Here is a 24,475-nt window from a genome sequence, read left to right on the forward strand (position 1 = left end):
TGGCTGTCACCAAGTTCTTATTAAAGAATTCAGAAAGACGTATATGAGTAACTCTCTTCTTTTTTTTTTTTTTACAGTCAACCGGCAGGGGGGCGGAGACTATGAATGAGACACCTGTGTGACTTTGTGCAGTCCGATAAAAACAGCCCCGCAATGAAGGATTCATTCATGAAGCTTCTCGTGTTAAGATGCACGGCAGTGACAGACATCGCAGGTCGGCTCGCAGAGGATCCAAATAATGTGACCTGCAAGCTGATTGGCTAACGCAACGCGTGTTGAGAGGCTGGCTCAGAACAGAGAAATAAATTAAAAAATTAAAACATCAAAACGTTTGCTTGTACGTAACAAGGTTCTTTGGAAAAATGGGGAAAAAAAATGTAAAAGAAATAATTCATCTAGTGATGCTACGCGCTGGGCCGAGGCCTCGCAGCGCGTGTCGAGTAATCCGGGAGGTTTTCTGTGAAGCGTGGATCGACGCTTGTTTGACGCTCAGCAGGTACTTTTTTTTTTGTGTGCACATGAAGCGTCGAGAAATTAATTCATAGGCGAACCAATTTGCCGGAGACTTCAAAAGCTTCGTGAGGCTTCATCTCGCCATCACTATATATGTATCCACGCATGTCAGCCCCGTTTCCTTTAGTTGGGACCAAAGGAAATAATAATAGAAAGAATTTAAAGTAAATAGTAATAATAATGATAGTAATAATTATGATTAAATAATAATACAAATTATTATTATTATTCCACTTAGAAATTATTATTAAATAATAATATATTTGTATTATTATTATTATTATTATCAAATAATTGTTAGTATTATTTAATCATAATAATAATTATGATTAAATAATAAAAAAATATTATTATTATTATTATTTAATAATAATAATACAAATAAATACAATACGTGTTGATGCCTTTTAGGTAGAGACCATTTAGGGTTAGAAAAACAAAATAAACTGACTAGCGGTGCCATGAACAGGTGTGGTCATGTACCTGCATCAACAGAGCGACACAAATGACGGCTGGACGACAATCCAGACAAAGTGTATTTCCCGGTGACTGATAACGGGTCACGTTGCACTGCCGGCTGTATTCATCTTCTCCGGCGGTCATGTCGGGGGGCTCGTGCGTCGGAATTGATCAAAACTGTGCTGCATCTGACCAGAGTGCCGGTAATTAGATGAAGGGAAAACAATACATCTTCTCGTAAAAAAATAAAAAAAACACACAAGGGGGAAGGAAAACTGTTCAGCGGACGAAACGGGCAAATTAGTCCAGCTTTTGAATGAATAAAATAAGGCGTATATATTCGTATAAAATAACGTCCGTTGTCTCTCGCCAGACAACCCGTACTCCACTTTTACCCTTGCGGCCATGTTCGAACACTGGGACGACCGCATCGTGCATCTTCACTTGATTCTGTTGCCGTTGTCTTGATCATGAATACAAATGAGTTTGCGTAAGCCCCTCTGGATGAGAGCATCTGCTAAACACCATCACAGTAAATGTAATTATACCGTATGACCCACAATGGTGCAGTTTATCGCAGAGCTGTTGTATTGGACAGCGTTACACTAGCTACAGCTATGCGTGTTGATTGGATATACATTAACTTCCTCTTTTCTATTCATACCGAGACATACTTTAAATATGTAAATGCCCGCATGTGTGTGTTGTAGCAATTTTAGATGTAATCAAGCCATAATTGTAGCGTTATAATTACACGTGGCAATCACTGGTACTAAAGGCAACTGTAAAAGAAAGAGTTATCCGTATACTCATGAAGAGGGTGATGCAGATGGTGATGAAGAAGACGGCTAAAAAGCAACCAAGATGGTACACTTACCTGTGTCTAAAGTCTTTGTTTCTATGACAGGATACAGAGGGAGCAGGAAGAGAGGGGAAAAGAATCAAGACAATGAAATCGGTTAATCCTAAAAGGATACTCAGACTTCTCTCTTTTAATGGTTTTCATTTCCTCACAATATCTAGTGAGGAGAAAAGCAAAGCAGCTGAATCTCAGGAAGTCAGAGTATCTTGAACACGGACGCTACGACAATCGGAGGCAACGATAACACGTTTGGCAGTGGAGAGGCACAATCCACGGAGGGGGAAATATGTACTCCTGTCTTCATAAAGCCGCATATTGCATTAACCGCTGCTCTTCTCAATTTGACCTACTCATATGGAAATATTGATTTTTTTTATTTTACCACTTGATGCATTGGCCACTGAAGCCAGAATCTAAAAACACAAGAATGTACGTTAACAGCATTTTGAAGGAGGTTCAGGGAATCCCACACGGGAGTATCTGGATCTTTTATACAACAGGCGCGCAATCACACAAAAACTGACCCCACTTTGGTCTTTAAATGACGAGCACCAGGTATACATTTTTTTTTTTTAAAAACCCAATGAAGATACGGTGTATTAAGCTCTTTGTCTTCGGTAATGGTTTAAACCTGCACACCTAATGTGAGCTAAATATGTCCATAGCGTGTCTTTTATGTCAGACTGAATCTAATTTGGCCACAAACACTAAACGTTTTTTTTTCTCGCAGCAGTGTTATTCTCCTTGTAAACAGAGTAAAAACAGTTGCTTGGAGACACAAACCATTTCTTAAATCACTATTTATCCAGGCAAAGGGTTGCTGAGCATGCGTTCTCATTTACGGCAGCACCGGGCCCTTCCCCGTGCTTAGTGTCACACACACACACACACACACACACACGCACACACACACACACACACACACACACGTACACACATCCTCGCACCAGAACTGCCCTGCAGGGGCCGATCGCCACGCAGGTACAGCGGCAGCTTTCCCGAGATAGAAAGGAGCGAATTTTTTTTTCTATCACTTCCCCTCTTTTATTATCATTTTATTATTTGTTCCCCGGTGACATACGTCCTGTTTACGTCAGTTTGTGTCTCGTGGAGGACGATGGCCCAATATACATTTAATCAACATCTGCCACTTTGAAATAAGCCAACTGGTCGAATGAGTCATTTACGTCACGAGCCAACTTGGCACCAGGGAGTAAATCATCCCAATTACACGCTGAAGACGGGATGTCTTTCCTAATTATGAAGACGGATAGGGAAAAGATTTTTAAAATTCTATGGGGAAATATGTGTGTGACTGAAAGTCTGGTCCCCCCCCCCACCCGCCCCCCCCTGATGCCATTTTAGTTTCCCTCTACACACAAATATGTAGTGGGATCCGTTTACTGTGCATATTTTACTTTTTTTAGGGGTCAGCTACAGCATCTTTTATTATTATTTTTAATATATATATATATATATATATATATATATGTATATATGTATCTATATATATATATATATATATATATATATATATGTATCTATATATATATATATATATATATATATATATATATATATATATATATCATCATTGAAAATGACAACTGGTTCTCAGTTGACTTAAATAAAGGCAAAATATATATATATAAAAAATAAAAAAATACAATCCCTTTAATGTTGATACTATAACAAAACACCCTACAATGAACTATCAACCGTTGCCCTTTCAGATCAAAGAGTCAACGGGTTGCCCAATAAATGTCCCAAACGCGTCGTTCCAGAGGGCCGGGGTCCCTACCTGAGCTCCATGATACTTGTGACGTTGCCCGACGGGTAGATGCGACGGATGTAGTTGAAATCTCCGACGTACAGGCTTCCGTCGATGCCCCACGCCAGGGCCACCGGCGCCAGCAGCTTGTTGCCCTGGGCCTGTCCGTTACAGCTGGGGCACGAGATGCTTCTGCGCCGCCCGTTGCCCATGACGGTGGAGATCACCGGGGGCTGCAGGGAGATGAACTGGTTCTCCCCGCTGCCTTTGTAGAGAATGCCTGGGAAACAAAAAAACAGCAGTTATTTGCAGGTGTGAAACCATGATTGATGTTTGACACTGGCAGCCGGCACCGGGGTCCATCGTTTATCCTCCAGTGCCTCTCAGGAGGTCTCCAGAGAGGCGTCTCTCTTACACGAAAGGACAAGAAACACACCGTCTAAGAAAAATAAAACATTCAACTGATAATACCAATGTTTAACATAAAGAATAAATAGTTTGCATGGCTCTTCTTATTCAACTCGTGGCAAGACAGCAAATGAACATGGAACGGTTGTTTTAACGTACGAAACAAATGCCTAACCAGTTTTAATTAAAAACACTTATCTATTAAGGTTTATACATTTACCCTGTGAAATGCTAAATATACCGTAAAAACCTATTGCTATGCAATAACCCAAATAAAAATAGATTTGGCTTATTTACTCAATATATTTTATTTCACCAGCTCCAAAATGCACAAGAACCTTTGCAGTATAGCGGACTAATTATTGCAGTCTAAGTGCCATTTCATGAATTTTGAATTATCACACAATTTTAGGGGAGCTTAATTATGTTCTCCTAATCACTTTTACTCAACCACAATCAAACATTGTTGTTCATTAAAAACAAAATACGCTACGTCTGTGACGGCTTCATATTTCGAATATGTTTTTCTTTTTTCACAAAAGTTCACGACATTATGGTTTAAACAAGATTAGACAATAATGTGATTTAATAATGCACACGACCAACTGACCATCAATCCGACTGATGGACCACAATGCATCAGCCCCTTGCAGCGCTATACAGCTGCTTCAGCGGGTTCCTGAACACTTTACACAAAGCTGAATTTTATGTAAAATTATTTTCTTTGAAATCATCGTGTAGTGCACGCTGGAAAGCGCTTCATTATTCACATCCAACAACTTGTTTGAATCCGCACTGCCTCCGTCCTAATTAGCGGATCTCTGACACCGGCGGACCGCCACATAACACCGCTCCTCCCTCACGCCGTTACCCCCGTAAAGTCAATCGCAACCGTCGATGTATGTGAAATGGAGCGTGCAAACTGCGCCGCTTGTCCCCCTTTCGCTGATTAGTTCCTTTCATTGACTTAATTGATTGAAGGGCAAATTCAAATGAAGGCACGGTCTGGCGAAGGGCCTCCTGACAGGACGATCCCGACCAATCCGTCTTTTTTGTATCCCGGAGCATTACAACCACCAGCCTCTAACAAAGACAAATAGGTCCGGGGGAAAACGGCTTTATTGCGTTTACGCCATCAAAAAACCGCGCGGCGACCTTGTGGGACTTTTAATTGAACCCCCGCGATCCAAAAATGCGTCTCTCTGCTCACTTGAACGAAACGCTGGAATCGGGCCGAGAGGGGCTGACGGCGCACAAAAAAATATGCAATGTAAATCTTGACTAGAATTTGTAATGTGTGTTTGCGCGGCGGCTCCTTTTAACGTTCTCCCGGAAAGACGACGCGCTCCTGAATATCCGGGAGGCCTCATTGCAGAGGCGGATCTGCGTAGGAGGCGGATCTGTGTAGGAGGCGGATCTGTGTAGGAGGCGGATCGGCGTAGGAGGCGGATCTGTGTAGGAGGCGGATCTGTGTAGGAGGCGGATCGGCGTAGGAGGCGGATCTGTGTAGGAGGCGGATCTGCGTAGGAGGCGGATCTGTGTAGGAGGCGGATCTGCGTAGGAGGCGGATCTGTGTAGGAGGCGGATCTGTGTAGGAGGCGGATCGGCGTAGGAGGCGGATCTGTGTAGGAGGCGGATCTGTGTAGGAGGCGGATCTGTGTAGGAGGCGGATCTGCGTAGGAGGCGGATCGGCGTAGGAGGCGGATCTGTGTAGGAGGCGGATCTGCGTAGGAGGCGGATCTGTGTAGGAGGCGGATCTGCGTAGGAGGCGGATCGGCGTAGGAGGCGGATCTGTGTAGGAGGCGGATCGGCGTAGGAGGCGGATCTGTGTAGGAGGCGGATCTGCGTAGGAGGCGGATCTGTGTAGGAGGCGGATCTGCGTAGGAGGCGGATCGGCGTAGGAGGCGGATCTGTGTAGGAGGCGGATCTGCGTAGGAGGCGGATCGGCGTAGGAGGCGGATCTGTGTAGGAGGCGGATCTGTGTAGGAGGCGGATCTGCGTAGTAGGCGGATTGGCGTAGGAGGCGGATCTGTGTAGGAGGCGGATCTGCGTAGGAGGCGGATCTGTGTAGGAGGCGGATCTGCGTAGGAGGCGGATCGGCGTAGGAGGCGGATCTGTGTAGGAGGCGGATCTGCGTAGGAGGCGGATCGGCGTAGGAGGCGGATCTGTGTAGGAGGCGGATCTGTGTAGGAGGCGGATCTGTGTAGGAGGCGGATCTGCGTAGGAGGCGGATCGGCGTAGGAGGCGGATCTGTGTAGGAGGCGGATCGGTGTAGCGGTTTGGCTGACGTTCATCGAGACGTTTATCAGTAGTCGGTGAAAGTCACCGAGCTGTGTGAGCCTAGGGATGATGTTATGAACACCAGGGCGTTAGATGTTACGACGCTTGTGGGATGTCCACAACAACAAGTTTAAAGCAGAACTAGTGGTTATTTCTTCCGTGGTGGATGGCGGAAATGATAACGGTTTCTACGGCGTAAAGCCACGGAGATAAGCCACGCCCCGTCTTAGGCGCGAACGAAGCAAATTAACCAACTTGTCGGGCGAGTAAACTCACGCGATTAAAAGCGTTGCGAATATTCGCAGCATTAGTATGGAAACTATACTGTCTCGCTTTTAAAAAAAAAAAAAAAAAAAAAACACACACACTTTCTACTGCTCTCGACTTCGAGTGAGTGATGAGATTAAGCTTCAGTTTTCTTCCCTCAAGGACACTTGGTCATGACACATTACCGCTGATGATTGTAGCGAGGATCAAGCTTGTGACGCCTCAGCTGGAGTGCTGCACTGATGGGACTCTGGCGTCTGACTATACGGTGCCCCGGGCTAAAGGGGGGGAGGGGGGAGGGGTGTCCAGACTCAAATGGCTTTGCGGTCACGCAATGTATTTATAAAATATCATTGTACTTTTTTTCCCCTTTAAAAAAAAAAAAAAAAAAAAAAAAAAGTTTGGCTGAAATCTCCCAAAAAAAACTAAAACGTTAACAAAACTTTCATCAATAAAACAGTGCTTCTGTTGTTACGTGAGCCGAGCAGAAATACAAGTTGGCAAAGCGCACATGCCCGCAAACAAACTCGTGCAGATTTTGCAGAGGAGACTTCAAGTCAAAGTACGAGTGTGGCAGCTGAATGGATCAACCATTAGGAATGTGTCTGATCATTGAGTAGTGTAAGTGAATGGGTGGTTTTTGGATAGAAGTCACTGAAAGGGAACAAGTCTCTGCTTGGCTTGGCGCAGCGAGCAAAAAGGCTTTTCAGAAAGTCTGAGAGTCTGTTGTCTCTTTTGCTCCAACCCCCCCCCCCCCCCCCCCCCCCCCCTCCGCGCTACTCATTATTAAAATAGCCGCCGTGCTCCAAATCCAGAGCATTAATAAAGCAGCAAACAGCTATTTGCATGCAATATGAAGATGTGCTGTCAGCGTTCGCAGCTTGTTTGCACCGTCGGCGCCGACAAACCGAAAATTAGCCGCGTGGAGGCGATCCCTAAATCATAGGTGTTGGATCTCTAGACCGACCGAATTATTGAAAACGACGCTAAAATATATACAGGTGTACGCGAATGATGGCTGCGAGTGAATTCAAAACACGAATGCCCATTTTCTATCATGGAGTAAAACCATAAAAAAACAGAAAACTAGAGGAGTCATCACAGACATGTTGGATCAAGGAGAGGAAACTGCTGCTGCTCTCCTCTCCGCACAGACTCCGACGAACTCCTTTACATAAAAGCAATAGTTTCTCATTACGCAGTCCCAAACTACAAGGCCACCTTTTCTGAATACGCTCAGTTTCTCCAATTGATTCCTTTCTTAGAATCATTACAGAAGGAAATCATTCGTTTGATAAAAGGCTAATTTGAGTCATGTAGTGGGGGAAGAAGAAAAAATGCTTTAATGCCGACCCCTACGGCTTCCGGGGGAGATTAATGGTACGAATGCAAGGCCGAGCCTCCGCACCTGAAAAAAAAAAAACTGAAGCGCCCTGAGCAATGTCACCTTGGTGACACATAGAGAGTGCAGAGATTGGGAGGGGAGGAGCGGGACGGAGTCTTAATTGCACCCTGTCCTTCTTTGTTCTCCTTTGCACTGTGTCATTCTCTCAGATGCCACCCAGGCCTCTCGCGGATCCACCCCGTGATGGAGGTTAAAAGTGAGCAGAAAAAAATAAAAACACTCAGTTCTTCAAATGCGAGCGTGCACAGGCTTCTTTTGGGGTCGGCTGTAGCTCATTTGGGGGGGGTCCCGTTAACCACAAGGTACCCGGTTCGATGGGTACCCGGGGCGCTTCACCGCAGCCCACATGCTCCTTAATAACTAAAGGATGGGTCAAATGCAGAGGAGAATTTCCCCACGGGGATAAATACAAGTGTACATTTCTTTTCCTTTCTTTCTTTTCTCCATGCCGAGATACTGAGACGCTGAACTCACGGCTGTGTCCAATAAGAAGCAGCTATATGTTCCTCCTCGATGGAGACCAGCTGCAGATTGAGGATGAAGAGAGGAGGGCCACGGAGGACATGACTAAAGCACCGACACCGGCAATTTGCCTTATCTAGTCCGACAGGCCTCTGGATCGGATGCCTGAGAGACGCTCAGGGTCTCTTTTTTTATTTTCCACAAACGACAAGAGAGAGAGAGAGAGAGAAAAAAAAAAAAAAAAAAGTCCTCAGATGTTTCGAAAGTGGAGCGAAATAAAGGAAGCAGGAGTCACAACAAAGAGGGATGGCAAACGTCTGGAGCAGAAGACCAGCGCTTGCTAACGCGTCGGGTGAGGACATTAGTCAAGGTTTACGGCATGTGAGAATCAATAGTGGAGCGGCAACGAAGGCAAACAGTGATGTTTGGATTCATTTTGGTGGATATCGAACTGCACTCCTCTGCTCCTCCCCCCCCCCCCCAAAAAAATAACCCACACGGGCCATACATCTCAAATGTCAAAATGCAAGTAAGTCAGTTTGGATCAGAAAATGCAAAAAAAGGGGTAAAGAACGCTGCAGTGAGAATGAAGGTGTGAGGACGATGAGAGATATGATTACGGATGGGGTGATGATACTTTTATTGTGAGCGCAGGCATAAACTCGCATTCCCAGAAGTCACTGAAATCATTTCACAGTCCTCACTGTCTTTTGGGTTGAGCTAATGTGATTGCGACATGCAACCCTTTTAAGCAAATTGACTCTGCTGTCAGACGCAGGTACATGAAACTATTTTTGAATCTTCCAAAATTAGTTAGACTTTTGCGATTTTATTTTTGGGGCGGGTGGTGCTGTGAAAAAGGGACACGTGTGAAAGGAAGGAGAAGAAGATGAAGAAGAAGAAGAAAAAAAGCCTCGCGGAGGCTGCAGCAGTTACAGCACGAGAAGAAACTCAACGCCATCTGGTTTGTCGTTTTTTTTTTTCTTCTGTCATCAGCATTTCCATGTACAAGTAAAAAAAAAAAAAAGATTATGATTATTTTTTTCCCTGCACAGTAGAGTCCAATTTTTCAGATAAATCCTAGACACGCGCGGGCGCGGCTCAGTCTAATAAAGGATGCAGCGAAAACATTTGCATATCACGTGCGTGCCGCGTCTTATCTGTTGATCGCGAGAGCATCTCGCAACAACTCCAACGGGTCGATGGAGACGGCGTGCCGCTACACTTTGAGACAGGTGAGATGAAACACGACGCCCCGGCAGCAGTCGAGCTCGGAGGCATATTATTCAATGTTCTTTTTTTTTTTTTTTTTGCACACTTCAACAAAACCTCATGTTTTGGACGGCTTGACAGATTGGGTTCGACAATGGGCCCCCGTGTCTGGTGTTTTAATGTTTGACAAAAAGGAGCAGGACAAAGTGGCACCGGGTGTTTTGAATAAAGCAAAAAAAAAAGGGGGGGGCCGGCTCCGTTTCAGAAACTGGTTCTCAAACCGCATCCGACAAAAAGGCCGTCTGTGCAATCTGGGAGATGTGAGACGACTGTTATACACGGCGAGTACACGGATGATCATACTTTTGCAAACCCCACGGAGTATCGGAGGATGAATAGCGCTGCCCCGGACGATTGTGGGCGTGCCACAAGATGCTACAAAAGACTATATTCAGGATGTATTTGTAGGCAGTTGTTGTTACACAATCGGTCCTCCTTTAAAAAAACGCCTTCTCTAGTTGCAGAAATATCCGGAAACGTGAATAACTTCTAAAGGTTTACTTAAAGCTCGATGAAAGCGGGCCGGGGAGACAGTGGCTCAAGCCAGATGTATGACCTGTGTCAGGCGGAGGATGTGGAAGGATGCTCTGTGGCTCTACGTAAACCCCCCTCATACGTGTAACTACACATCGGGGCTGGGGAGATGACGCACAGTGACAACAGGCATTGTGATTGGTCGGCTCGGTCTCCATTCTCTCGTATGCATTCTCTGATGCCACGGGAGATTATAAAAAAAAATGTAGCAATTCAAATTCAATACCCAGCTCCGAGAATAAAAGGTTAGAAAAACAGGAGTCTATTTTCGTGCACGATTTGGCTGCACAAATACTTTTTATTAATGTGCTGTTTAACAAGCAAACCTCATTAACCTCTTTGCCCTCAGCGGACCTGTGGTGCTTTAAAAAATATGGGGGCGGGGGTAATATTGCATATCTGGTCATTTTGGTATGTAGGAACATTATCTTGAAATGGGGATTTTGCACCACAAGTAGGGACGTTGATAAATCTGCACTATCTTTCCCCTTTAAATGAGAAGTTGCATTTGTACGTGTATCTCCCTCAGAGTGATGGGATATGGTTCATCTTCAGCAGAGTGACCTCTAACAACCAATCACCTGACGGTGGCTGCATACACGTCAACACCTCGATGCCAACTCTCCCACGCGCCGCATCTGAGAACAACCGGTTCGTATCTGCTCGTAACATTAGCCGTATCATTTGCACCGCTTTACGGTCCGTCTCCCCGAATAGATGGAGATAAAAGTTGAACGAGAAGAAACAAAATCAATCATAACCATGCCAGGCTCCTCAGCAGTGATGCTATCTGTGTAAGACTCAAGAAAGGAAGGCCCCAGACTCTGTAGCTCACACCCACACACACACACACACACACACACACACACACACACACACACTGGCTGGTTCCAGGAAACACATTACTAAAGGTGTAATTACCAGTTTCCAAGGTGCATTTGTTGCTCACACGACTCATTCCGTTCGACGCCGGTTGAAACAGAAGAAATCCTATGTGCCATTTGGAAACGTGACATATAGGCTATATCTACAACTTTGCAATCGCATGTGATTAAGCATGTTGTATATATGCAGCAGAGTTAATTACATTTAAAGAGCGAAGACGCCCACTAAAACGAGACAAACGAACTCCTGACGGTGTGAGACTAAAAGGAATCTGCCGAAGACCCGGAATGCAATCGTTGAATATTTTGGAGATGAAAGGGACACAAATGGGTGTTGAGCAACTGGAACAATGATGGTGAGCTGGAGTGGATTCAATGTCAAAACAGCAGCAGGCCCTCTCCTAATAATTGCAGTGACATTACTGCCTCCACATCTGTAGCACAGCACGGATTCACCTGATTACAGTACTCCATCCCGGCGCTGCATGTGCGTACGATGCATGTTTGACTCCCTCCCGTCTCTGCACCGGGACGACGGAGACAAACGTCCATTTTAATGCCGCTCCGATTAATTTCCTTGATTGACTTAATGAGAGAATTCGACGTGACGACCTGCTCGTCAACAGCTCCGTCCCAAAATAGCTGAGTCGTGTTGAACCTGCAGGCGCGCCCCCCCCCCCCCCCCCCCCTCCCCCCCGGTGACTTAGTCGCTGATTTATTCTGTCATTACTGTGAACGATCGGCCCTTCAAAACTCTCCTCTGTTATCTGCCGATGGGATGACGAACCGTATTTCATTTCGATTCAAGTATTTATTGCCGTGATTCAGGGTTAAGAAACGCCTGCCTGTAAACCCTAAGAGACCACCTATCACTGACCCCCCCCCACACACACACACAAACACACTCGCACTAGATATATGAGCATCGTCCTTACCGTTCTGGATGTCCAGGATGTGGTGTTTGTCTAACATCCACCCTCCCATGTTGGAGGCATCCAGCTCGTAGCCTTGCAGGACCGCCGTCCTCTTCTCCCAGAGCACCACGTCCAGGCACGACTCGTATTCATATCCCACCGACACTGAAAGTAATGATGGCAGATGCCCGTGGTGAGCAAGGTTGCAACCTCCTTACCTGACACTTAAAAGCCAACGAGACATTCAGCACACGTCGGGATTGTTTTCTGTATTCGCCGGTTCGGTGTGTGTGTGTGTGTGTGGTTCTCTCCAGCTGGGCTGATCTTAGAGGACCCGTGGGGGGGGGGGGGGGGGGGGGGGGGGGGGGGGGGTTCTGTGTCTCACCTGCACAGTTTGGATTGTATTCCCTCTCCTCTCGTTTTCGTTTCATCTCGTGTGAATGCAAATAAAACAGCGGGCTGCGGGGAGTGGCGCGAATTATTTGAACGACGTCGATGGTAGTAGCACGTTACGGTAAATGTCATAAACACTGCGATACGGACGAGTGCAGTCTGTTGATTGTCGGGGGGGCCGCGAGTCTCTTCTTTTTTTCTTCTGTAATATTTAAGCTTGAGTGCTCAAACATTCTTCTTAACAAAAATCCCTTTTCACATTTAAAAAAAGTGCATGTAATTCTGCAAAAATCCCTACACTGCAAAAATGCAAAGTCTTAGCAAGTATATTCATTTAATTACTAGTCAGAATATCTCATAACGCTTAACATAACATAAATCCCCTAACAAGTAACATTTCAGTGAAATATAGGGACTTGTTTTTAGCTTTTTAAAGATCTTTCTGGATATCTTATTATCGTTCCATTTGCAGGTTTTGTTTAATTCATTACTTGTTTCTTGCTATTTTTAAAGAGGACCTTTCCCCCCCGCAGTATAATATATTATAACACTCAAGCTGACACTTAAATTATTTTTATATTTAAAAAAACAAAACCACACACAAAAAACAACATAAATAAGATATTCCATCATCTATGATCCATCAAACGATGCTGTTATTATTTGTGATGCTGGATTTATTTCCTCAGGCTACATTGCCCTGCGGGCAATATTTTAGTCAGCTCCTGAAATATCATCCATGCAAAACAAAGAAGTCAGCAGAAGAGCAGTGGCCTTCAAAAAATGCAGCACTGGGGTGGGGTGGGGGGTGGATGGGGGTGTATTTCAGGATTTCACACCACCTGCTCCATCTGTATCGCACATGGTAACAAAAGCGGTCCTCGGATAAATAATCCTCAATTCACAAAAAAAAAAAGAAGAAAAGAAATCAATCTCCAAAAGTTCACCCGAGGTTTTCATTGCCTTGAGGAAGCTTGAGTAACTGAGTGAACCCATTACGCAACATCTTCATCCGGCAGCTTCACAGGGGCGGGTACTCACCCACAGCCTCCGCCAGGCCAAAGACCTTCTGGTTGTAGGCGTCCGTTTTATCCCAGATGAAGGTGTACGAGAGGTCGGGGAAGGCGGGGAACAATTTCTGGAACTGACGACCCATGACGGCCACCATGAGGTGGACCTTCATAAGGCCGAAGGGGAGACGGTCGTGGGTCAGGAGCACCTTGAGGATGGGCTTGTAGCCAGCTGCCCTGGAGCTCAGGTAGACCAGGTTGAGGTCGCTGCCGGGTATGGCCACTTGCTCATGGAGGACCTATGATTTTTAATTAGCAGTCAGACCAGGTGCCAAATACACAGTGCGGGAGTAGAGATGTAAGTAACAGGAACAACAGGAGTTTGCTGGTATTTAATGTGGAGGATAACTCAGAGTATATAATACAAAATATGCATGCGACGTGATATGATAATATAGTGCACTTCCTACGGGTGGGTTTAGCTGTTATCACTCGGATAATTCATCCATAATACATTCCAGTAGCGTACAATACATTTTGTTTCACAGATATACAGGCTTATAATTTATATATATATATTCCACGGCACTGTCAAAATATTTAAAAAAACAAGTTCCTTATTCATATACCGAACCACAGAGTGCATGCGCATCTGTGTGCAAATTGAATAACCCCACAGGCAATAAAAAAAAAAAAGTACTTTTCGTGACAACTCTAATAACTGACGAGTCTTGCTGTCTTTTCGTTGTTGAGTGACTTTAAACAACTGAAGCGTGGCCAAATTTATTTCCCCTCAAACGCAAAAAAAAACGGATCTTTTTTTTGTTGTTGCTCTAATCAGTTTGTTTTAGAGCTGCCGAGCCACGTTTTGCATTCAGGGATTTTCAACTCTGATTTGAGCCAAATGGATATAAACCAAATCCTGAGGCATGTAACCTCCATGCGACGTACCCTCGGAATTTATCAGCGTTACTCAGACAATTTATGGCTTAGTAGTTGGGGAGACGCCTCAATTCAATCAAAGCTCAAAGGGCAAACTGAAAGGCAAATCTGACTGTGTTTTAAGCGAGAGAAGCCATGGTAAAAGGAGGATAACAGCGTTATTGTTGCTCTGCGTTTGTGTATTTTCAACGTTGGGATTGAACGAGGGTCGACGTAATAAAGTCTTCCAAAAAAGGAGCAGTATACCAGCATAAAAAGCACGGCGGCGAGATCTCACCTGGGTCTCGGGGATAACGGGACTGTCCTCCGGAGACGTCTTGTACAGAGTGGAGAGGGGCGTGGCCAGGATGAGGGGGTTGGGCCGGGCCAGGCCAGTGAGGTAGCAGCTGGGGATGTCGTTCTCCTCCCGCTTCATCACCACCGTGTCCATCACGTGGAAGACGTTCCAGGGCAGCCACACCGTGCGGTGCAGCGTGGGGAACGGGGCGCGCTCGTAACTCAGCGTCAAGGAGGCGCCGCCGTTGGCCAAGAGATCAAACCTTTATTAACACAGTATCGCGAAAAATCAAAAAGGCGTGCCGACTAAATTAAACTGCTTGGATAATGGGAACGTGGCGACAGTGATTTGAGACAATCTAAAATAATGGCTAAAGTTGAACCAGGAAGTGAGTTGGGGGGGGGGTTGAATAATTCTTTTTAATTACTCGCTCCATCCGACTTCTTTTCATAAACGTTATTACAGAAAGCAATAAAGGCCCTAACTATGGAAATAAGCCTCCGGGTTTGTAATAAACTGGAATCTTTTATTAATAAGTGCAAAGTAAATGTTTATTTCCGGCTTTTTTTTCTCTCCAATGGAATAGAAGACTTTTCCTCAACTAAGTGTATCCATCCCCTTATCATCAATTCACTGAATCTAATTTATGACTTTTGTTTAACCAGGCGCGATGGCGAGAAGAAACTTTATGGGTGAATTTGGTTTGGAGTCTCGGGAGTTCTCGTTGGCGAACCGGCTTTAATTAGCACGACATTACTCAGGGATAAGTCACTGGTTTGGAAATGAAGGGCGAGTCTTTGAAGTGCTGCTCTATATTTTCTGCGAGCTCCACTACCCAGGGGGTAAAGCATCTGTCTGGTGACATTGCATGCACAAAGACACACACACACTCTCGTATTTCAACGCTTATGCACGCACTCACAATCACACACACACACACACACACACAGGCATGCACACGCGCGCCAACAGCCAAGCTGTGCAGCTGACCTAAAACCGCTTCCTTCTCAAGCTCTCTCCACTTTGGGCAGTGGGGAGCTCACAGCTGCAAGAGGCCAGGCTTTGATGCTGCTGCCCCCCCCCCCCCCCCCACCCTCTCGCCCCCCCTTCTTAACTCCACTGAGCGGATCTGTTGGCTAACCAAGTGTGATTATCCCCGACCATTTATCCCGCTCCTTGTCAGAAGAGTTACAGGGCGGAATATCTGAAGAAAATCAGCTAATCCTCAGCTATCTGGGGACGCGAGGATTGTGCTTCGTTACAACAGCTGGACAATTTCGGTGCCACTTATGAGCCTTTTTATTCTGTACTGGAGACACATGAGCGCGACCTCTGGCTGCTGAATGTGAATGGGACGGCGTCGGTTTCTCATCTCGGCACGGGGAAAAAACGTCAAAAATAAAGCTCCGACCTGAGGCCGAACCCTTCCTGTAAAATACGACGTGCTTTTTTTTTGTGTGTGTGTCTTGTATGTGTTGTATGTGTCCCGTTATTAAGGACCCGTCTGCGGGAACAGCAGGAGAAGGTCAGACAGTAATCCCATGTTTTACTACACTGCGGGCAGATTGATTCTACCCTCGCTGATTCAATGCATTTTAAACAGCCCGGTTCAAAATGGCCACCACCACTGTGACATTTGCATGAGGAATTGTTCTAGGGCACAATGTGCTGCGGTTTGCATTTGTTTTGAGCACTTTTTGGATCAACGCCAGGACGACTCTTGCTGCATATTTACACACTCGTCTGGAGGCACAAATAAATAGTTCGCAAAGGGCAACGGTCGAACCTGCGGGGTGGGGGGGGTGGGGGGGGTCCGAGGGTGCTCGTTGTTTGTTTGCACATGTAAATCAGTGTTGATGAATGCAGATGGAATCGCTCCTCTTACATGCCATCCTGCCGCGTCACGGTGTAGCCGTACTCCGGGTAGTGCAGAAAAGACACGTTGACTCCGATCAGCGGCGTCCCGTCTCCCGTGAGGACCTGACCCCGGATGACTGACGCCAGGCTGTGTGGGCAAAAACAATACAACAAACAGGGAGGGGGATGAGCGAACAAACAAATGGCAGCCGGCGTCAACACGCGGGCCCCCCTGCGTCAACCCAAACGCTGCGCCGCCGCCGTCACGCCCGATTTACCGACCGTTACGAATACACACACACACGTCACTGGTTGTTATTCATTGTGATGCCACCTCGCGGAGCGCTTCTCTGTCTCTGTTTGCTGCGTTAAAAGTCCATCATTCAGTGGGATGAGGTGTTCCGGACGTGAAGGACTGTTGAGATTTTTGCCGCATTAATATCACATCTTCCCTTTTTTTTCCTTGTGAAAGGTTATTTTTGGGGGAGTTTTTCCTGATCCGACGTGAGGTCCTCGGACAGGGATGTCGTATGTGTACAGATTGTAAATTTGTAATTTGTGATATTGGGCTATACAAAATGAACTGAATTGAATTAATATTCCAAGGGAACACAGAAATATGTACGAAATGTGTCACACTTTTAAGCCTTATCTTTATTTAAAGTATTATAATTGTCCTGTGAGGCCGGCACAGAAAACACTGCACATTATTTAGCCAACAAGGTTCATGAAGTCTGCGAAGTAGAGCCAACTTAGTAAATGAACAGAAATCCTGCAAAAGGCATATCAAATGAGATGCATGAGCGAAATATTCACAGTATTACCACTCTGACCTCGCTGAATTAAGAATTTCCCCAAAGTCTCTCTTTTCAAGAGGGTGTGATCCAAAAATGTGATTAGTCTTCCAAAAGAGAGCCTCTTGTCAGTGTCACCGCCGAGTGTTGTGCTCACTTGCGTGATGCATGTCTGTGGTTAATACTCGCGATGAAAGATAATATATCAACAAGAATTGTGTCAGAACGGGCTCTTCAACCGCGGTTACAGATATCCTCTTCATGTGAGAAGTTGCAAAGCTCGGCAGGCGGATGTGTCAAGAGGCCATTTGCAGGAATTCCGCGGAACAACTGAATGCAACGCTGCAGGCAAACTGTCACAAAAAGAAAAAGAAAAGGAAATGCCATAATCCGAAAGAATCGACCACGGCTCTTTCGAAAGACGGAGTCGTAAATATATATACGTGCGGACGTGTAAAAAATGTTTTTAGACCAATTTGAAGTCGACGAGAGAAACAAAAAACATCCTTTTTAGAAAATAAAAAGCCTTTTTTCCGAACAATAATCCTCCTTTCTCTCAGTGTTTCCGAGTGGATTCACTCTCGGTGGCTGCGAGGGTTAAATGCTTCACTTAAGGGCACCTCGGTGGTAGTTTGTCTCGCATTGGGGAGCATTACTCATTCACTTTGCTCATCCACATTTACCCGGCTGGCAAATGCATTTGGTCAAAAAGGCTCTCCACCTCCAGCATCCCCTTCCCTTTGCTTTTCCCAAAGATAGTGGTTCTTTTTGTTTTTTTTGGGGGGGGGGGTTTGCTGTGATTCATGAATCCCAGCAACGGAAGCCTTCATACATGATTAAAGCCTCAGATGTCCTCTGCGATTATTCAACGTGACTGCAGGACCTTCAGGTGAAACCTTCCCAGCGCCGCTTCTGGGGGTTCGTATATATATATAAATATATCTTTGAGTGTGAAGTCTTTTTTTGTTCAGTGAAGTCATTTGTTTGATGGTTAAAAAAAAAAAAAAAGAAAGAGACAATGCGATTTTTCTCCATCAACATTTAATCACGCCCTATACTTCTCCACCACGGAGACGCATTTTAAAAGTGTTCCCTCTGCATTTGTCACCAGTGGGCAAAAAGACGTCTCATTTTGCCACTTTGTCTGCGGGTCATTACGTATATGAGACCGGGATGATCAACAGCTTTCGACCTCGGTTATTTCCCCTCCTCCTCCACGCCGCGGCACAAGCATCTCCCATCCTTTATTTACCGGCTCGGGGAACAAGGCCACTTAAGAGCCCCGGCGAAGGTTCACTCTTTCTTTTCCCCGTGTCTCTATTAATCTTTTGAGAGCATGCTCGCGAAGCCCAAAAACCCGCCAAATAAACCCGTTAAAGTCACACCACCTGCTGAAACCCCCGGAAATGAATCAGGTAATTCATGCGTTCTTATCTGCCATCGTCTGGAGAACACCACCATGTGAGAACCCAACGAGGGGGGGGGGGGACTCGCGTATAGGGGACATGCGATACGGCTTTGGGAGGGGGGCTACCACAACCACAATTTTTCACGTGCTATACGAGGGAAAAGTTGACTGCACATTCCTGAAACCTGACCGCACGCCAACATCTGCGCCCATTTGGGTACCATTAGACATCAGATACAGATACGGAGAGACATAACAGTCACCGCCGCGTCGGGAAGCCTTGATGCCGTTCTGGCTTTGTTCCAGTGCTTCACAGACTTTTCTTCTTCTTCTTTTTTTATAATGTATACTCTGCAAAAGGCTGTCAATAAATTATTCACCCTATAACCTCCAGTGAACGTTTGATAAATATGGGTCTCCAAAACAGACTTTGCCACGAGTAGATTCTACTTCTTTATCCGACTGTTTTGCGGCAAAAAAAAAAAAGGTAATTAATTTAGTCAAATGTTTGCAGAGCCTATAAAATGCACGATGCACTTTTGACTACAAAACTAACTTCTGCAAGGAGATAAAAAGCCAAATGAGTATTTTGAGCAAGAGAGCTAATGCCACTGCCAGACATGAAATCGACAGTAAGCTGAAGACAATGAGCACGAGGATTACTGAGAACCCGGTTGGGAGAGGGGGTGGAGGTGGGTGCGTGTGGGGGGGATGGGGGGGTTGCCTCATTCTATATTTTCACTAAAGCATGCTATTTACATAAGGATTACTTTAAACTATTGGAGAAAATATTCCCAAAGCCTTGTGCACACAGTCGGCAATCATTTTTTTCCCCTCCCCATCAGTCACAAAACAAACGCCACTCGATGTGCAGAACAAATGTGGGAGTTTTTGGTGAAAAATGTCTCCTCAGTTCGCACATTCATGGAGCCCAGCAGTCTAATTCATTGGGTAAGGTATGCTCTTCCTTTTGTAGCAAAATCTTTTTTTTTTTTTTAAATCAAATAATTTTACCTTGGGGAAACTTTCATTCTTGCAAAAAAGCTGAGGGAAATGGTGAGTCACACTGCAAAGGTGTCACCACAAATAAAAAGCCAGGTTTTATTCACGTCCACCAATGTCAAAATGTCTTTCAGAGACAGAAAAAAGCTATTCTGCTCCGTGGGTAGATACTGTGTGGAGTAATTAGGCAAGGTATATATATAAATATATATATAATAATAAATACAGTATATATACTGTCACACATTTTAAACACAAAGGCTATACATAAGTCCTTAACATAATCATAGACATACAAAAACAAATAGTGTAGAAAGATATTTTGCCAAACGAGAGAAAAAGCAAGAAAAAAACCCACAGTATGTATTATAAGAATGTAACATCTTTAAACGCCCTCAGGAAAGGGAAGGTGGCAAACAGAAAAGTTTGAAGTCTGGATTTAAAGGAACAAAGGGCTGGAGCAGACATCCAGCGCACTGAGAGTTTACACCAGATCGGCGTCGCACAGGAAGTGAAAGTTGCTTCTCCATGTTTTCGGAAGGCTGACCCCGGGGACGGCGAGCGAGGCTGACCCCGGTGGTCCGAGAGCTCTGGGACGCTCGTAACAGAGCAGCGCATCGTGTATTTTGGCCCCCAAAGCTAGTGGCCACTTTGTCGGTCAAAAATAATCATATTTGTCAAATCAACTGATGGATTCGTAGGAAGCCTGTGCAGAGATCTGAGAACTGGGTCGATGTGTTTCACCTCCTTGGTTTTTTTAGTGAGGACTCGGGGCAGCGGCGTTCAGAAAAAGCTGCAGTCGCCTGATTGATTTTTATTTATTATTTTACAGAGAACTGTGAAAACACTGTTAGAGTAATCAAGGCCAATAAAACGTGCTGAGACATGAGTCCCTAAAAGCCAGCTCTATTTTTAAGGTGGTAGTCGGGAGAAAGAAAAGGAATCAAAACATTCTGGCAAATCCAAACTAGCTAACGTAGCTTCACTTAGCTAACGCATGAGGTTAGTACAAGTTATTTGCTGCTTAACAATCAATGCTAGTTAACTGACTATATAAGTTGTGCCGTTATATTGAAATATTAAGGCTGTATTGTTTTACATTGGGAGTTGTTGGTGGAAGTCAGGTGACACGGACGTGATACAATGTATTAAATATGCAGGCTACTTCCTTTATTAACGAGTGTGCCGTAAAACCAGTGGCATGTAGACGTTATCTATTGATATATATCGTAGTGCGATAAACACGTGTGATATTAAACACCTGAACACAGCCCGGAGCTCAATGATGGGGCGATTTCACCCAGAATTGGGAGGGTTGATACAGGCCACTGCTGTTTTCAATGTGTTGGGGGAACGTCCTGAGAGGAAAAAGAGGTATGGGCCATCTCCAGGAAGTCGGATGCCACACAATTAAAACATTCTGTACAAAGCTAGTGGGAGGAATATCAAGACAGAAGGAGAAATAACTTAGACGTAACACTATCTCCTCCAGGGTTTCATGGTTGATGGGATTAAATTGTTTCATGGCGATATAATTAATTTCGAGAGGAAGCATGGGAGACACGGACCCATACAGAGGCGCTGACAGCTTGTCGGATTGTCTGTAAAGAAGGAGGCTGAAAGTTGTTGAATGATTTGGGAGAGAGTTGTTAGGGGGCTACTGATATGGGGGTGGGGGGGGTTCATCATGTCAACAGCTTCAAATTAGAGCACAAGCATTATTGCCATTTCTGGGAATGATAAGAGGAAATAAATTGTCTTGCAATTCAATTCCGAGTGTGACTCTGCTTCATGGCTAACAATACCCCTAAGCTCTATTGAAATCCTTGTCAACCTCTCGGCCTCTCGTGGCTTATTGCTTAATTATTTAATACCGATGACATCCAAAACCATCCATATTGTGGTTCATTTCACCTTGTTCAATGTTAAAGTGCCGAACACCATTCACTTGTTGCAGACTGTCTGCGATCGGAACCATATTATTGTCCGTCTCTGTGTTTTGCTTTCTAGCAAATATAAAAAGAGAAATCTAGATTAATGTTAGATATTCAAATACACTATACAATGTGTTGATGATCAAGTGGGTTTCTGATAAAACACATACACTAATGTGCAGTGGAAACGGCCTCCTCTGAGAACTGTTTGCTCTTCTTTTCTTTCCAATTTGGAGAAACCGCACGGTCCCGTTATCTTGGCGTGAGATACCTTATCCTCACGCTGTCACAGTCATAAGGGGCCGTGTGTTCTTCTTTTTTTTTTCTAGCGAGGAACTTAACACTCTTAATCTTGACTGGTGAAAGAAATAAACGCTTGTGGCAGCGACGCCACAGTAAACACACTTGTCACCGCGACAAGCGGCGAGACAAAGAGACGTGACATTTCTTTTGACGTTTCTTTTTTTTTTTTTTTTTTTTCTCTCTTCCTTTTTTTGGAGTAGGCTCCACGAACGCAGGTGTCTCCCGACTGGTAATGAGGCAGCAAACAGCCGAACGTGAGGCGAATAATTAAACGAGCCGTCGGAGGTAATTTCATTACGACTGCTCACCTGCCGTTGAACGGGTTGTCCCAGGGTATCACGTGGCTGCCGCTGGGGCCAATCAGAAAGCTGACGCGCTCGTAGAAGCCTTTGGACGTGGGCTGGGAGGCCGAACTTTGGCCCTGGCCGGCGACATCAGTGGGGTCGGGCGAGCCGCGACAGTAGGTCTGACCCTGGCAGGCGATTTGAGTGCAGCAGTCCGGGTCCATGCAGTCGATGAGCCCATCTGGGGGAAAACGGGGAGGGACGGTCAAGACAGGGAGGGGAGGGTGGGGAGGGCTGTGTCATTAAAGATCCTGAGCTGACATGAAATGATGAGCTATTTCAAAGTATGTCACTTACTATGAACCTCAAAAGTTCTGAGCATGTTGATCAGCTGTTAATCAGCCATCCAGCTCCAGCACGTTGATGTACAATATATATATTTATATACAGTCTAAACCACTCTTTATAATTGATCTACTGTATATTTAAAAGCGTGCAGTTTAACAATCTGCTCTGCAACAACATTTGCATATTTTTCTCTCCCAGTTATGTTTTATGTAGGATTGATTTGTTTTGTTTGTTTGCATTGTCACCGAGGAGCCACATCAAAGACAAGTATTCCCTCTCTCTCTTGCTAAGGCTTTTTTTTTGTTTTTTTTTCCTCCGACACTAAAAGACGATTTGTACGAGGCCTTTAATTCTCCCTACCTCCCTCGTTATCCTTGCCATCTGAGCAGAGCGTCTCGGTCGCTACATCGCATCCCAGCCCTCTCCACCCCGACTGGCAGATGCAGTGCCAGACGTTCTGATCCAGGATGCACCTCCCGTTGTTGTTGCACAGCCCGGGGCAGCCGTCTGTCAACGCATCATGTACGTGTCAAACAGCGGAGCAAGTGAGAACAGGGAAATCAGGCAGAGAAGGGGGGGGAAAGACAAGAGCGAGGGGTGGGGAGGGGCATTGAGAGTGGACAGGGTGGGGGCAGAGGAGGGACAAAGATGATAAAAGACAGTACTGAGTGAACATACAGTACGATACACCTCTGACAGGACTTGGGATGTGGGGGGGGGGGGGGGGGGGGTAGGGGGAGGGGGTGAGGAGTTCCTGTCGTTTCACATGAGTTTATTAAGGAGCACGTAGAGCCACGCTTTAAGAAAAAAAAGAATAAAGAAGGGGTAAAGAAGAAGAGGCTGAGCAGTTATTCAAAAGGCCAATGCGTGTTGAGTCAAGACCACGTGGGTTTTTTCTCTTTGCGTTTAAATCAAAAAGGAAGAATGATTCTCCGGGAGTTTGCGTAAATTCTCGTATTGTGCTTTTTTTTCTCTTTTCTTCAAATGGAGGGCGATGTTGCATTTGGATCAAGCCGTAAAAAAATAAAAAAAGTCACTTCTTGACTGTCTTGGAAGTTTATTTGCTTTCTCGCCTGGAAAATAATTAGGAAGTAGGAAAAAAAAGCCCATTGCGCAAACACTCATGTGAAGTAACAGCAACATCAAAAGGGAAAAGGGAAGTATATGTGTAAATAAAGGGAAGAAGGGTGGGAAGGAGGAGGGGGGAGAGAGAGGATCAGGAATCTCTACATTTACAGAAAACAGAGCATTTGCTGCCAGATCGCATTCCTTCTAGTGGAGGGTGAAGACAGGGAGCCGAAACATGACTAAACCCCACCAGGTTTGGGCGTTTAATCTGGCAGACACAGGGAATTAAGACAGGGGGGGGGGAAGAGGGGGAGGGGGGGGGGGTGGGGGGGGGGGGGGGGGGGGGGGGGGGGGACCGTGGAGTCTGTGTGAGACCGGTTAAGACGGACAGGAGATGAGGAAACAGATCGGGCGAGCGGGATCACAGCAGAAACATTATGATCGACTCGGACATAGAACAGGTGTATCAACGCCGTGCTAGGAAAGACAGAGAGCAGGGAGGGATTGTTTGTGACAATCTCTCTTGGAGGAAGGGGGGCGGGTGGTGGGGTGGTGGTTCAATTTACCTTTATATCCTATCTTGACCGCTCCTATTACACAACCGAGGAAAAGGAAACATTTGGAAAAAGAAAATTACTTATCTCCTTGGTGGCAGAGAGCTGCGACTGACAACACACATTCACTTGTTGTAACTGACAGGGAGCACAGACAGTGAGAGCGGTCGCTGACATAAAGCTGACGCACCTGCCAGCTTGCTTGAAATAATTTAGAAAAAAAAAAAAGAGAAGCTTCGCAGGTGTTTTTTTTTTTCTTCCCGTGATTAT

At 45.4% G+C, this 24,475-nt stretch overlaps 1 protein-coding gene across 1 annotated transcript in view; it reads right to left on the bottom strand.

Annotated features, from left to right (window-relative positions):
• Window positions 1-24,475, bottom strand: part of si:dkey-237h12.3 (teneurin-3) — a 124,444-nt gene that overhangs the window by 16,170 nt on the left and 83,799 nt on the right. Inside the window, 9 exon segments of the mRNA XM_034543272.1 lie at window positions 1,850-1,870; window positions 3,636-3,885; window positions 12,053-12,196; window positions 13,466-13,733; window positions 14,654-14,915; window positions 16,539-16,658; window positions 22,260-22,476; window positions 22,944-23,090; window positions 24,218-24,241. Of these exon segments, the coding sequence (XP_034399163.1) occupies window positions 1,850-1,870; window positions 3,636-3,885; window positions 12,053-12,196; window positions 13,466-13,733; window positions 14,654-14,915; window positions 16,539-16,658; window positions 22,260-22,476; window positions 22,944-23,090; window positions 24,218-24,241 (1,453 nt within the window).

The sequence above is a fragment of the Cyclopterus lumpus genome, chromosome 10 (assembly GCF_009769545.1).
Source record: "Cyclopterus lumpus isolate fCycLum1 chromosome 10, fCycLum1.pri, whole genome shotgun sequence".
Taxonomy (NCBI): domain Eukaryota; kingdom Metazoa; phylum Chordata; class Actinopteri; order Perciformes; family Cyclopteridae; genus Cyclopterus; species Cyclopterus lumpus.